This window comes from Daktulosphaira vitifoliae, unplaced genomic scaffold (assembly GCF_025091365.1).
Source record: "Daktulosphaira vitifoliae isolate Bord-2020 unplaced genomic scaffold, ASM2509136v1 Scaffold_4, whole genome shotgun sequence".
NCBI classification, from domain to species: domain Eukaryota; kingdom Metazoa; phylum Arthropoda; class Insecta; order Hemiptera; family Phylloxeridae; genus Daktulosphaira; species Daktulosphaira vitifoliae.
Window position 1 is genome coordinate 1320260 of NW_026099575.1, and position 16854 is coordinate 1337113.

General features: G+C 25.0%; 2 protein-coding genes across 3 annotated transcripts in view; one reads left to right on the forward strand and one right to left on the reverse strand.

The window, feature by feature from the left end:
- Nucleotides 1–1506: 1506 nt before the first annotated feature.
- Nucleotides 1507–11369, forward strand: LOC126904025 (uncharacterized). The gene is made up of 8 exons (XM_050682657.1): nucleotides 1507–1951; nucleotides 4783–5082; nucleotides 5158–5303; nucleotides 7151–7247; nucleotides 7306–7458; nucleotides 9193–9368; nucleotides 9428–9593; nucleotides 10273–11369. Exons 1-8 carry the CDS (start codon nucleotides 1604–1606, stop codon nucleotides 10459–10461), a joined length of 1575 nt encoding a protein of 524 aa, XP_050538614.1. The 5' UTR covers nucleotides 1507–1603; the 3' UTR covers nucleotides 10462–11369.
- Nucleotides 11370–13502: 2133 nt separating this feature from the next.
- The window catches only part of LOC126904035 (uncharacterized), a 62543-nt gene continuing 59191 nt past the window's right edge, over nucleotides 13503–16854 (reverse strand). For both annotated transcript variants that reach the window (XM_050682673.1, XM_050682672.1), the window contains exons 2-3: nucleotides 16217–16451; nucleotides 13503–14292 (exon numbers count right to left, since the gene is read on the reverse strand). In XM_050682673.1, the coding sequence (XP_050538630.1) occupies nucleotides 13565–14292; nucleotides 16217–16451 (963 nt within the window). In that variant the 3' untranslated portion in view covers nucleotides 13503–13564. The remainder of the gene's footprint in view (nucleotides 14293–16216; nucleotides 16452–16854) is intronic.

The following is a 16854-nucleotide window of genomic DNA, read 5'->3' on the forward strand; positions in this document are numbered from 1 at the left end:
TATAAATTTTGAAATATACATGCTAAAGGTGATTGTTCATGTATTGGTATAAAAAATACCCATTACATAAAATATCTTGTTTGATACTGACAAAAATTCAAGATGGGAATTCATATAAACTTTGTTACTATATTAATTCTCGAAATGTTTCGAATATTAGGCTATCGTGTTTGTCAATTGATTTAGTAAAAGCATATTTTAAATTTCAATAATAGTTTAGGGGAGACTGGAGGAAAGCCAACCACAGGATAATGTCTGTCACCCGAATTTCTTTTTAACTAAAACACTTAGTAGTAAGTTAATTTTTCGAGATATTCGCTCGATTATGAAAAATTTTATTATCGAAATCATTCGATAATTAATAGGTTACAATTATCTATTACCTAGTAAAACAATTAATTAAGAAAATAAAATTGCTCGAACATGAAGTTTTGGGACAATTGCCATACTAGACACCTCGTAAATACGCCACTGGATCATAATGTTTTCTTAAATATATCCTATAAAAGTAGCTATATCGAAGTGTATATTTACATTTTAAATACAATTTTATTTTATTTAAAAATAAATAAAATGTTTCATATAATTATCTAAAATAGCCCATGTACCTAATACTGTTCAAAAAGGTGTAAAATTTTAAGTATATCAAAGGTTAATTTTGATTCGATCTGTTCCACTCAATAATACAGTGTCATTTTAAATACATTAAATGTATAATACCTATTGTAATAATAATTATTTAAATCTTGTCTTTTTATATAGTTTTATATCCTAATTTTTTTTAAATATTACAGTAGTAACAAAAAAAAAAAATATATAATAATAAGTATACATTATTGTTTGTTCATAAATAGATAAGTCGTTCAAGAATAAAAAAACCTATACTTTAATTTTGTTTACAGAAATTCTTATTTTTAGCTGGATGATATGATAGAAAAAAATATTATTGATTTATATAATTAAAGAATTTGTCGTTCTTGGCAACTTAAATATAACTAATTATTGTTTTAATAAACGATTTGTAAAGAAAATGTTTAAAACAATCCCAAATTTGCAAATTATGCAACATAAAATTACAGATTTGTATTTGTAGCTTAAAACAAATTTCTTTCTAGTTGGTCCTTTTTACGGCTGCGTAAAACAAATATTCAAATGCCAGAAGTCCTCTGTTCTTGTAATTAATTTATAAAGTTAAACTTCAAAACTAGCAATCGATTAAACAACTTTAATCTTCAAATTAACTTATTATCAAAATTTATCCCTTAAAATTACCCCAGTAAATTGTTTTAGTTTTGATGTTACAATGAGAATTTTATAATTAACTTGATATTTATAATAATTGATAAAATAAATTAAATAAATAATAAATAATTGATTAAATTTTATACATTTTTGTTAAAATATCATTAAACCACGCTGAATATGTGGCTAAACTGATGAAGCAGCTTTTTCGTCTGTAATAAAATATCGATTCGCGCACGCTCTGTTAATTTTTGTTGATTATATATATATATTTAGCTATTCGTTTGCCCATTTCTAAAAACACCCAAAATGCATAATTTTTAAGATGAACAACGATTTGTTAATTATTTAAAATATTAATATGGTTAGTAGTGGAGTTATGGATGATGGGTGTTCAGCTGAATCTTTGGATGTGCACAGCTCCGAAGGTCAACGTTTTAAACCTTTACTAAAAGCAATAAAAAATATCAACTTCGAAGAATTCGAAAGTGCTGTGGATAAATTTGGCAGTGAAGCATTGGATTTCAGAGACGAATGGGGATATACTCCAGCACATTGGGCAGCATTATATGGAAATTTCGAAGTACTTAAATACCTTATAGCTCGAGGAATAAACGTAAATACGTCTTGCTATGGTATTCAAGGTTCAAAACCCATTCACTGGGCTTGTAGAAAAGGACACACAGCTGCTGTTCAAGTATTACTTCAGGTAAGTTGAGTATCTACAATATAAAAATAGCCATCAGAGTTTTTGAAAAAAAAATTGAGCTATACAGTTTATAAAAATACCATTTTATTACCTTTTTTTTTTTTAATAAATCAACTTTTATCTAATAAGATAAATTATAAAAAAACATAATTAAAGTCAAAAAAATATTTGGTGATTAGATCTTTAACCAGGAGCAATGTATTTAGGAAATTGTTTTTGGTGATCCAGAATTTTCACCCATTGGGGAGACCACCTCCTACACTTTCCTGCGCTACAATTATTTTATGCATTGTAATCTAGTGACGCCCTATTAAATAGATATACATATTAAAAAAAATTTTCAAAATAATTAAATGACGTTCATAATATTTTATCTAAAAGAACATTTAGTTATATTTTAGCTCCTATGGGAAGCTGAGAAGGTATTAGTTTTACCATGATGTTTTTAGTTTATTTTTATTTTTTTTGCGTCTGTCACTACTTTTTTTAACTCTCACTGGACCGATTTTTCTCAACGATATGTCAAAATATCACTAATCGTATCTAGTTGAAGACATTACCCTCCAAAATAAAAAAATTTTCCCTCGTTCCCTTAAAAAATTACAATTTTTAAAATCGGTAAATTTCAACATTTCTTTCACATTTTTACTAAAAATTGCCATAACTTATTAAAAAATGAACAAATCAAAATAATTTTTTAATATTGAAACCTTGAATATTTTCATTTCATTTTATATACATTTTTTATAATCTAACACTTTATCTATCTACAGGGGGGATTCAAAATATCAACTTTTTTACAAAACTCAAATTATTCAACTTAACTTTTGAAAATGTTCGGGAAATTTCGGAAAACTGCGTCCATTAAACATATGTTAAAATAAATCTTACATTATGTACTATAAGAAAAAAAAAATTTGTCCCGACGGCCTATCTTCTATGTGCAAATGACTGTCAAAATTGAACGAAAAATGTAAGTTCTGAGTAAAATGTTATTTTGATATTTAAAACTGCAATAACTTTTTAAAAAATGAATGAACAAAAATTTTTGTTCAAATTTTAAAATACAAGAGTTTTCCATAGTAATAATTCCACAAATAAATATAAATTTTAAATGAATCTAACTAACATTAAATATAAATTTATAGTTATTTTGATTATTTTGCCCCTTTAAAATTTTCTATGTGCATATGGCAGTCGAAGTAGAACAAAAAATATGAGTTAATTTTGCTTTTGGGATAATCTACCAATTTCTTAAAATTAAACAATATCTATAGATTTGCATCGAATCGTTTCTTATGATAGTTATAATGACTGTCAGATATCATCTATACTTGTCCCACTATGCCATGTTGATACTGTGCCATGACTCGACTGTGCTATGGTTTTTAGCTTCGATGCGAAGCTGAGAAGGTATTGGTTTTACTATGATGTGTTTTTTTTTTGTGTCTGTTACCACTTTTTCTCAGCTCTCACCGAACGGATTTCTTTCAACGATATGTCAAAAGATCACAATTCGTATCTAATCGAAGACATTACCCTCAAAAATTGAAAAAATATCCCTCGTTCCCCGTAAATGGGGGAAACCTCCAAAAAAATTTCAAATTTAAAAATCGCTAATTTTCGAAATTTTTTCAATTTTTTTTACTAAAATGTGCCGTAACTTTTTCAAAAATGAACATATCAATATAATTTTTTTTTTTATAGATGCTTGATGTCTTTACCTATCATTTGATATATTTTTTTTTATAAATTTAACCCTTTACCAGCCCACAGGGGGGATTTAAAATGACAACTTTTTCACAAAATATTAACTTTTTGAACTTAACTTTTGAAAATGTTCCGGAAAATCTGACACTTTTATATATATTTTAAATTAAAGCTAATGTAATATACTTTAATTTGAAAAAAAAAAATTTGACCTCTGTACTTGTCTTCACGTTGAAAATGGCTACCGAATACTATTTCGTGTGAAAAATCTCGATTTTATAATTTACATTTTTTACTTTAAAGTGTTACAACTTTTTAAAAAATGTATGAATCAACACAATTTTTTTATGAGAATAATATTTTTTAATAATCTCTTTTTCATTTGTCATACATTATCTTAATCAAGATATTAATAAGGAACTAGCAGATCATGTAGCTTTTGGAATAATACACCAATTTTTTTTAAATTAAACACAATCTAAAGATTTGCATCGAAGCGTTTTTTTTGATAGTGATTTTAATCACTGTCAGATATCATTATACTTGATCCAACTATGCCACGTTACCACTGTGTCGCGACCCCCCTGTGCTGGGTTTTTTTTTGGCTTGTATTTAAAAGTTAATCTTTATTTTATTTGAAAATTTATGTGTTTGGCATTAATAATTTTGATTTGTATAAGATTCCATTGAAATTTTAAATTTGTTTTTGCTTTCTTAGAAATTGCTAAAAATTATTTATCAGCTTTTGGATAATAGAGACAAATTTATAAGTAATATTAAGTTCATATAATGAAGTTTTTATCAAGAAAAATAAAAATTATTTCGATGACATAAATGTAATTTTTTAATCTAGGCAAAAATAGAGATAAAGGCAACTTTATCTAGATAAAAAAAATCATAGCAATTTTTTTGTTTAATTATTCAAAATTTAACTTAGCGGGGCTCTTATCATGTTAATAAGTGAATACGGTATAACAATAAATCTAAATTAAAACACATTATTCACATTTATGTTTTATTTGTAACATAATAAATTTGCAGTTTCTATATTACTTAAACTGTCATTTATTTGGTTATTTTAAATGTTATTAATTAAATATATAATATTTTCTTCTTTATAGGCAGGAATTAATCCTAATGTATCGGACTTTAAAGGTTTAACGCCACTTATGACGACAAGCATGTTTGGCAAAATATCAACAGCTAGCTTCTTGTTGGGTATGGGAGCAATGCATAATTTGACTGATATAAACGGAGACACTGCTTTACATTGGGCAGCATATAAAGGCTATCCAGAGCTTATTAGATTACTTTTGTACTCGGGAGCCGATCTTATTAGAGCCGATCATTTTGGCTCTACACCTCTCCATTTAGCTGCTCTTTCTGGAAATGCTAAATGCGTAAAAATACTTTGTGAAAATGTACGAGTACTTATAATAAATTAACCTTACAATACATTACATGAAATTATTAATTTAATGCAACTTGTTCTTTAGAGTCAGATATTGTTACAGCCTAGAGATAAAAATGGTAAAACTCCTTTAGGTCTTGCAGTTAACCATAAATACGAAGAAATTGTCGGATTGCTGAATAGTGAAATAAACAAAAGAAAAAAATGGATGAAACCGATTTACAAAGCATTGTAAATATTTACAACTGTTTTAATAGTCACTTGGTCATAGGTAGTTGACGGGTGTTATCAATAAATGGGATATCCTGATTGTGTTTTAAAATTACCTTTTCTGATTTCTTAAGTGTGTCCGGAAATTACATCGTTTTTTAGTTCTATTATATTTCTAGAAAAAAATTAATGTTTTTATGAGTAGCCCGAATAAGCCCAGTTTATTTAAAGTTACCCAGGGTGAACTTCAATTAGATGAACTGGCTTAAAGCCCGAAAATACTTTTTTAATTACTTAAAATAAATATTGATTATTATTTGTATAATTTACTATGATATTTACATTAAATTTTTTTCAAAATACAGAGTGTTTTTTTTATCATAACCCACTTAATTACTTACAGAATAAAAATAATTTAAACAAGTTTTTTTTTTTATTTACTTAGTTGTATATTATTCTTCAAATGATTAGCTATGTAATAAATTCAAGATTATGTTTTTAAGTTTATCCCTTATGCCTTATAAGGTATAAAGTTTATAAGTTTATAAGGTATAAACTTTATTTTTTTAAATGGTAGCACGTATTTTGAATTTAATAAAAATTTGAGTTTTAAATTTAATAGTTAATGGCATTTGAATTTTGAATAGAACTTTATTAAAAAACCAATAAGCTATATGTATTTGTAATCCTTCGTGTATTATACAGTTTTAGTATCTTAAAAATTTGAAACTTTCAAATATTAATAATTAATATATTATCAAATAATAAACGAATAAAGTTATATTAAAAATTAAAATTACATTAACTATTAAATTAATTAAATGTTTTATTAATTTAAAAACATATGTTGCCATTTTAAAAAACAAAGTTGATACCCTTTACAAAATATTACATTGTTTTTAATTCAAGAATAATGAGTAAAAAAATAACCAAAAATAAAAAAATTGTTTATATTATTTTTATTTTGTTAGTAATTGAGCGAGTTATGATAAAAAAACATTTTGTATAAAGCATTAGCTATTTAAAATATAATTAAAACTTTCAAAAATAATTCTCAATCATTACTTACTATTCATTATTTTAAATGCAAAGTATTAAATATTCAATAGATTGTTTTATTCTTAAAAGACATAATTTTTACAAAATTATATCTTGATATTTGTTTGTATTTTAATTTTATTACATTATCAACAATAAATAAAAATTTTTAAATGTGATTCTTTTATTTTCTTGATATTACTTTTTAATAATGTATTACACTTTTTGTTTCGCATTTAAGTTATTTCGTTATTACTAACACGGACGCAATCGGGTTATACATGAAAATTATTTATATAAAAATACAAAAATAAAAAACGTTAGCACAGTGGGGTCGCAACAGTGTGGACGTGGTATAGTTGGAACAAATATAGATGATAGCTGACAGTGCTAAAATCAATATCATAAGAAACGCTTCGATGCAAATATGTAGATAGTATTTAATTGATGGATTATTCCCAATTTCTTATACATAATTTTATGTATGAAATATACAACTACTTCATAATTGTTTATAATTTCTCTATGAAAATTAAAATTATTTAACATCGATTTCATAATTTTACTTATTGTAAATTTAATCACTATAATAAGCCTTTATTCATATATTATACTTATAAATCATAAAACATGTAATCAGGATATAATTAAGAATACATATTTTATGTAACGATTGGTATAATCCAACAATCCCTTCTAAAAATTAAACACTACACAATTACATCGAAGTGTTTTTACGACAGTGTTTTAATTGCTGTCAGATGTAATCTATACTTGTCCCAAAAACGCCCTTATATAAACAATATGGCATTAATTTTTTTCTTTTTTAGTCATACTATTTTTGGTAGTTCATCATACTCCAAGGGCCCTCAGGTATTCTTTCTATGTTCGTTTCTCATTTGGTGGTATCCATTATATCTATATAGAGTAAGTAGATATAGTTTTTATTCTTAGAAAAGACTAAAAAATTAAATAAAAATTTTAGGTAGTTCCTGCTACGTGGAACATTACTAGAGGTTGTCATTATACTTATTTAGCCTGGAATATCTTTATGTGGGTTTGTTGGTTAATAACGAAAAATTCTGATCCTGGTTATCTTCCAATTAATTCTGGAAGTTATATTCAAAGCATAAGAGAGGTAAATGTTATAACAAGTGTTTAATAGTAAAATTTTATTATAAGATTTTTAAAATATTTAAAAACATTTTGAATGCCATTTTTTTTACTGTTTATGAATTCCTAGTTTTTCAAAAAATGTTATCACTATTTTTAAGAAAAATTGCCTATACTTAACTCCTTAAAATTTATATAATGCATAACACATAGAATACAACGGAATAATTAAGTAAATAGAATGTTTTTTTAGCATTAAAATAAATAATAAAAATTTTTATATTTACATGCAGGACTAGCAGAAATTGGGGAAGTTAAGACGCCAAATATTTTATTAGGTTCCCCAAAATAAGTAGAAAGTTTGTGTGTTATTAGACAAAAACATAATTTAATATGAGGGAAATATTTAAAATACGAGAATAATATATATGTATATCAAAATTTTTATTTTATTTCTGCCTACGAAATATAGTGTCACATATTTTGGTAAACTGTTGCGCAAAAATAAAAAAGTTTACTAATTGTTTTGTCTATAGACGAAACTTACTGCTCCGGGGACTATAAGGTCTTAATTAGACTCTAAATGAAACAGGGGTATATTAATAAAAATGTGGTGCAATATTTATGTGGTGAATGTAATAATAATTACTAGTTAAATAGTTTAAATATTCTCAACATTTATAGCAAAACTGTTGCAGTTTTATAGAATATTATGGGTGTCCAACCCTTATGTCTTATTAGAGTTTCAACATTATTTATTCAAATGGTAATATACATATTTAACTAGCTTATAAAATAAAAATGGATTGTCAAGAAAATGAGTGGTCAATATTAACTTTTGAACCAGTACTTTGGAAGTTATTTTCATTTTTATATCTAGGCAGGACGAAGAGTATGGTTAGAAAATGTCTAGTTATAAAAATAAAGCACTCACTGCTCATTATCAATCATTACTTAACATTTTTAATTAATTTTGACCCATTAATTCAAAATTTATAAATATTTTAAATTATAAAGTGTAGGTGAAGTGTGGTTTATGTTATTTTTATCATTATGTATTGCTCTGTCGTGCTCTTCATCCGATTTATTTAAAAACGTTATCAACTTACGAAATCATGATTCAATCAATTTGTTATTGCCTAGTCATTTTTTTATTTCATATTATAATTAAATATGTATTTTACCATTAAATAAAATTAAACTTGGGTTGAAAAATATTTAATAATTATTAATTCAATTTTAATTGGAAATGTATGAAACTAAAAAATACAAAAAAATAACATTTTTGACATTATTATAATAATAAAACAAGTGGTAATTTTATATGAATCATTCTGTATGTATTTATTTATGAACAAAAAATTATTAAATTTGGCTCTACTGTTTTAAAATTTGCAAAAAAGAAATATATATTTTTATATAGCAATAATTATTAATATAACTTGTTCATTATTATTTAAGGTATTTATAACTTAATAAAAATATAAAGAAAACATTTTTTTTTTAATATTTTATCTAAATTGACTTTAATACTTTATATTTATCAATAAACAAACGATTTGAAGAAGTTTATATTATTTTTACTATAAAATTTTAATCACTTTATAAACGCGTTAAAACGTGATTAAAATATCAAATTTCTGGAACATAAAAGTATTTAATACGAAAAAAAACTTTTTTTTATTTCTCTTAAATAAAATGTTTTTTTTTTTTTTAACAACCCTGAAATTATTTAAATTATGTTATTATACATTTGTAGTTGCCATTCTATCCGTGCGATATGGGTACAAAACAAGACATTTTATCAAGACTGTGTCATACTTGTCGCTGTGTGAGGCCTTTAAGAGCAAAACATTGCCGCTTATGTAACCGGTGTGTTCAACATTTCGATCATCATTGTCAGTATGTAACTAATTGCGTTGGCATTAGCAACAGGTAAAAAAACATGGTCTTTTAAAAATAAAATTCCATTAAGCCGATATTGATTCTTTTAGATCTTGGTTTTTCTGGTTCGTTATTAGTTTGGCCATGAATTGTTCATATATTATTTATCTGGTATCCTGTACAATAAGCGTCGAAGGAATATCCGTTCTTTACATTTTAGCTCTCTTACAGTCTATCGCCTTTGGACTACTTAATTGGACATTATCTGTTACAATTGTAAGTTTTTCATAAAAAAATTAGTGACCCTTACAAGCTCAATATTATTAACAGTATTCATATCAATCAATCTGCTCGTTAAAAACATCCATAAATATTTCTTTATTTATTCCTGTATTCGCTGTCAAGTGGTTTTCATTTTCATTTTGCTATCTATAGGCGTAGTGTGGTTAAAAAAAATTTGGAGGGTGTAGCGTGAACTAAATCAAATTTACCCCACCCCCCCTAAAAATATTTATATAATATTGCTAATATATAAAATATTGTATATGTTGTCTGATAAAATTATACATAGAGTATTGGTTGTTTGATTAATTATTGATCACTCGATTTCTGTTAAATAATACAATATAATCAACAACCTCTCCTCAATATCCCGTCATTTATCTATGATACTATAGAAATTGTGAATTGCAAATATCATCAAAATTTGATAATAAGTAACGTGTACTATTAATCGACCTTGTAAATAAAAGATAATTAAAATTACTATCAATTTCGATCAACGATTAACAGTGTTCAACAATACACAATTAAAATGATAAAATATAAAATATTTATATAATTTTAATTTTTTCAATATTGTATATTGAAATATTTTCAGTAGTATTGAATGTATAAGAGTCATTTAATTGTTTAGTTATTATTATTAATTTTAACTCGATAATTTAATACTTAGTGCGCAAACGCTTTGATGAATTTAACAAGAAATGAAATGATCAATTACAAAAAATATTCATATTTGAAAAATACCAAAGGAAAGTATTTCAACCCATTTTCAAGAGGAGTTGTTATTAATGTTATGGAATTTTTTGGCTGTACCCGAAATAGATTAAATTACGAAACTATTAAATATTGCTACGATTAAAATAAACATCATTTGTTAATTTATTTTATATAGATAAAAAAAATTCACATTATATTTATATAATTATACATTTTTATATTTTTGTATATGCAATCATTCAAGTTGATGAAGAAAAATTTGATTGAATTTAAATATAATGAAGCACTTGGTCATTGCCTTACTCAAAATATTATGCTTAATGCTTGGTTGTAAGCTTATATTTATATTATTTAATTGATTAACATTGGTGATGATTATGCATTTTTGTTATTTTTACACCAAGTATATTCATATTTTGATGTTTTTTTTAATTATTATTGGATATTATTTAAATTAATATGTTATAAATAAATAAAAAATCTTATTGACATACATCCGTCCTACTAATTATCCACAAAATATAATTAAAGGAAAGTCATTAAATGATTGATAATTCAGGTGTCGTCATAGAAATCACACCTACTTTCTACTCTTGGAGAACCATAATTTATAATTCATATAATTATTTGCATACAATACAAGTGCGTTTCTTTATTTTATAAATACCTGCACGGATCTTGTTTTTGTTTAAAAAACCAAGAGAAAATTGGCAAAAACTAAATTTGTTTTTATTGAATTTTCAACTTGATTCATTTGGTTATATGAAGAAGCGAAGTATAAAAAACTTTTATATAAATAACAAAATAATCATGAACTATGATTTGCATATTAATATTAGCATGATATTATTATACATTAAAAATTAATATTTAAAATCAATTAAAATATACGAAATAAATTATACACTAAACATAAGAGTTAATCCAAGTGGCACAAAATTAAAATTACAACTTAATATTATTCATTGCTATAAATTCACAAAAAATATTAGGTACAAATTATACAGATTTATTGATACCACTAAACTATTAATGGCCACATTATTTAAATTTATAATTAATATCTTAGACAATAAGTAATATTTTACTATTTTCTTACATTTAAACAACAGTATACAAATTTAGTATTATTTATAGTCCATTGTAAAATAGAGTATCAAGTATTTATTATAAGTAAATTTATAAATATTTTAATACTATATTGTTTAAAAATTTTAATGATTGAAATTTAATAAACTATTAAAGATAATTGTTGTAGTAAGATAAATAAAAAAAAACTATTTTTTACTTATTTGCATAAATTTACTTGATCAATAAAATTAAGAGTTAGCGTTCTTTATTTAACTAACTTTGCTCTAGGAAATTTTAAATACTATGAGGGTAGGTAAGATAAAAAAATGAAAATTCACAAAACCTAACCTTACTTTGTGTTAATCAAGGATAAACATACATATATAATTTATAACAATTGTGAGTCTTATAACATTTTTTTAACACATTTTTTACAGTTATCAATTAGAGTATTAATTAAGAGCTTTTCATCTTTTACAATTCTTTATTAGTTTATATTTTGATGTTTCACTCATAAAGTTAATAAATATTTGTTCTATTTAAATATATACATATATATACAGGGTGGAACGGATCTAACTGACAATTTATATTACTTATGATCTACATAACATTTTATACTATTTTTTTTTTTAATCAATTTTTACAATATGTTTTATGTTATTTTTTGTAATTGCGAAAAATAACATAAAACATATTTTAAATATCGTTCTATATTATAAAAATTGATTAAAAAAAAAAGTATAAAATGTTATGTAGATCATAAGTTATATGAATTGTCAGTTAGATCCGTTCCTCTCTGTATATATATATATATATATAAATATTTATAATTAACTAACACAATAATTGTAATTATTTATTTTTTATTAAAGGTTTGATTTTTCCTGCTAATGAACAGTTAAAATATTGCAGTAGTACTTAATTTAGATATTTTCTTAGTTATATAAACTTCTCAATCAGATTAAAATTTTTTTTATATATAAATATCAATGGTTTTTTTTACCAGTAGTGTTCATTAATTGGTGATGTTACCATAATAATAAGACATAGCACTTTTTAAGGGTATTATTATCTAACAGGAAGCATAGATCAATTATAAGATAAAATATCAATTAAATAAAAACACGATCAAGATAAATAAGACAACATTATCATACTTAAAATAATATTTTTGTTATTTATTAAATAAATCAAAATATATTTTATTTTATTTTTAATTTTTTAAAAATTTAAAATTAGCAGTTTTTTAGAACTTTACTTACAAATATTTTGATAATTACTTATTGTAAAGTTGTTATCGATCCATCAAACGTTTCTTAAGAAAAAAGATAAAAATAGTTATTTTGAATTTTGGCAAATAAAAAATAAATTAGTTTAATTATTAAAAATAAATCATAAAAAATATGATTTAACGTAGTCTAAGATCGCAAAAATTGTTTTAAAAAAAATTACAGTAAAATTTTAATAGGCGTTTTAATTATACATATATTTATATTATATATTATATATATAATTCAAAGTATATTGCGCATAGTTTAATTATTAAAACACATTTATTAAAGTTTGGATAAATAATGATAGCGTCATAAAATCCTTTAGTGATTTAATTAGTTTAATATGTAATATACCATTAACATTAAAATTAAAACAATACTCATTTTTGACTAGTTGTACACTTAAATGAGAAAAAGTTCGATACTGTTATTAAAGAAGACTTATTAAACTCCATTCTTAATAGAAGTTATTGATTTTAATTTTAAAAAATTAACTTCATTAAAAATTTATATTATCAGTATTGTTTATTTTTTCATTAATTGCGAAAAAAATGAAGAAAGATGAATTATTAGTAATGTACTAGATTTAAGATAGTTTTTTTATAAAATAAAATATATATATTTATCTAAAAAGTCTTCGATTATAACTAGTACCTAGAGTTTTCAAGTATTTTAAAATTTGTTCATCTAGCAATAAAATCAGTAAAGCTAGGATCAAATTAATTTTGTTCCATTCATTTAAACACGAACACTATTCATTTTAATGTTATTTAATATAAAAGTGACTTAGGTTAATGAATATTATTAAATCAAATCTGTAGTTTTTCAAAAAATATCTCAAATTAGTTTGATTTTTAAATTCCCAATTAACTAGTAATCAGTATGGAAGGAACGAATTTAATTTGGTCTAGGGTCGAATGGTTCAGCGTTTAATCCTACATACCGATTATTCTTTCTATGCACAAAACCTGTTCCAGGGGCTGTATTGTAGTATATTACCCTTCGAATTCCGAAAGGATCAATATAACCAAAACTACCAGCACGTGTGTCTTCCTGATCATTGGACTGTTCCTCGTGATAATGTTTGGGTAAATAATACTTGAAGCCGTTACGGACGAATGATACACCGTCGTACTGATCTTCGTTTTCGGATCCTTGAGCCGATAAATCCACTACCTTTCGATATGCCGGACGAAACGTTTGGGGTCGCAGTGGCTGTTTGTAAACGGGCAATGGGGAAACCGTGGTAGATGGCGTGAATGACCTGCGTTGGAATTCGGCGGCAGTTTCTCCATTGACAGCGATGGAATTGACATCCACCGGTTTAACTGCAGCAAAGAAATCGGGTGACGCAGTGGTTAATAGTTGTCGGTAAAAAGGCGAAGTCGTACTCGATGGGAATTGTAAAGGTGATCGGTCAGTGTCGGACGGATAAATAAACGGTGAGCCGTGCCATGAAGATTGCCGAGGTGATTCTGTAACTACCACTGGCTTTGAACGGCGATAAGGCGATATAGTCACTGCAGTACCAGCCACTGGTGAAACATTCTTAGCTGCAGAAACGGCTTGTCCAACCGCCGATTGTGAACCAACGAATAACTTTTTATTTCTGACTACTCTGTAACCTGTGGAATTAAAAATATGATTCAATTTTATCCACACATACCATAAGTATAGATTTAGTTATAACAGAATTTATTTCAGTAAAAAAACAGATATTTTCAAACGATTATTCATATTTAACTCGCATAAGATCTTCGTATCTGCATAAAAAGTGTTTAAAAAATAAGGAAATCTTTTTCTATACTTTATTTGATCTTAACAAATAAAGAGAACAGTTTTACATTATTTAAGAGCCCTTTTTTTCCTGCAAAAAAAAAATTTAAAACAAATCTTAAATTCTATAAATATTCATACCTTGTGTGTTAGTTTATTATACTATATACCTCAATAAGAGCAAATGCAGTTCTTACCTAATCTGGTCACGTGAGTAACATTAGCAATTTTTAAGTGTCTCTTAAAAATATTCTTGTGTGTTATTTCCTATTGAGTTTATACCTTATTTTATTTTTTATAGAATAAAATTGTTTTTGTTTGACGTTTTATAAATTATGTTCTATACCAGCGTTTAAATTTCTTGTGAGTACTATTTCGGCTAATTGTTTACCATTCACTACAAAATAGTGTTTTTTTCTTCATAGTCTTTGTTTAAAAATTTTCAGAATATATGAAAACTCATTTAATAGAAATTAACTTTGAATGATTCGGTGGTAATTTTTATATATTTTAATAATAATTACAATTACTTAATTTGTTTTTTATATATTATGAATTAAAATGGCTAATCCTTCAACCACTTATCCCAAAATCGCCTAATATTTTCCATAATTCTACTGGAACTTCATCTAGTGCTACTGCTTTATTCTATAAATTTTATTTTAATGATCATAAAATTATTTTTTACATACCTGTTGTATAAATAATGAGTATTTGATTATTATTTAGTATAATTTTATATACATTTATGTATTTGATATTTTTGTAGCAATATTATTATTATTATTGATCTTTATGCAAGCAGATATTTAATTTAAAAATATTAAAAATAATGAATAAAAACAAAATTTATATTTAAATTAAGTTTATATTAATATCAAGAAACTTATTATATTAGATTTACTTTATAGATATAAATTATTTTAATTATTTTAAATATAATTATAATACATATACGTATAATAGTACAATTTATATACTGTAAACAAAGAATTTATAATGTACATAAAAATAGATTTTCACATAAATTAGTGTAAATTCTGTACTATAATATCTAATTTATTTGTACATCATCTGTAGTAATTGCTCTTTAGTGGGCGTAATCGATATTTATATTATTCAATGTAATTTAAAAACTATGTCATATTATAAATATTTTAAATAAAAAATAAAAGGATGCCTAAAATAAAATGTATGAATTTAGAATATTATTTTACTATCTATTATTTAGTATTAGGGTTAGTCCCATATCCGATTTTCCTATGTGCTTCACGGGTCTTCATTTTTTAATTAAATTTTTACTATATTTTTGTTGTACTAATTCTGAAGCAATATTTTCCTTGCAAAATGCTTAGAATCGGCTTAGCCAGATACTCCTACCTTGGAATCAGTGGCCTACCTATGAGGATTTCCCGAAGAGCCTAACGCACTGAAGGCATATGAGGGTTGTAGGTCACCGGGTCTGAGGCAGAGCTCCAGCTAGATGGCCTTTAATTAAAATATAATAAAAAAAGAAATTATAATTTTAATGAGCACAAAAAAGTAACATTTTTATAATCGAAATACATGCAGCCATATTTATACATAATTCTAAATAATAAGCTGATTAAGCTTCTAAAAACATGCTAAGAGTGGTGTAGGAAATATATTCATAATGACCAGTTATAAATATAATTCATAATTATATTAAATTTATAATGTGAACTATTTTAAAGACATCATTAAAGTAATTTTGCAAAAAAATTATATCAGTGAAAAATATGTATGGTTTACCATTCGAGTCAGCTACATAATCGTTCAATCTTAAATATCCGTCCGCGTCCACCCATCCATATGTGCCGACAACACTTCCATCATGTAATCGTCTTTCTTTTCTGTATTGCCCACTAATTGTTTGATATTTAAAATATCTCTCTGGTCCTTCATCTGTTTGTATATGATATTGAGTATTCGGCTCTGTGTCCCATCCTCCATCAATTTTGGTTGCCACTGAACCCAAAATAGTGAACTGCAATATTTCAATACATTCTATACCAACGGATGTAAATAAATTCAAATCTTAACCATTTAAAATATTTTTATTGATAGTAATCTGTTAATGCCAATTTATCATTTAATCTTTAGATAGTTGAAAGAACTTTAAGAAATAGCAGAAATTCATGAGTTAATTCAAATATGTTTGAATTTCAGAGTTTAGAATACTAATAACTTTTAACAGGATTATTATTTGATTACAAATTGTGAATATTGTTTGTAAAAAGTTCATTCAAAACTGTTGCTATATATTAGACAAATTATTTTACTTACAATTAATAACTATCAATAAACGGATGGATGACCACCCTAGCAAGCAGTGACGTATTTATGGGGGAGGGGGTCCAGGGGTATTGGACCCCCCCCCCCCCCCCCCC

Bases quoted from the DNA above. Each gene is read 5' to 3' on its own strand.
- LOC126904025 (XM_050682657.1), top strand. From the start codon at position 1,604: ATGGTTAGTAGTGGAGTTATGGATGATGGGTGTTCAGCTGAATCTTTG. The intron at 7,248-7,305 runs GTAAGTAGATAT...TAAAAATTTTAG, and splicing joins ATCCATTATATCTATATAGA to GTAGTTCCTGCTACGTGGAA. The intron at 9,369-9,427 runs GTAAAAAAACAT...TGATTCTTTTAG, and splicing joins TGCGTTGGCATTAGCAACAG to ATCTTGGTTTTTCTGGTTCG.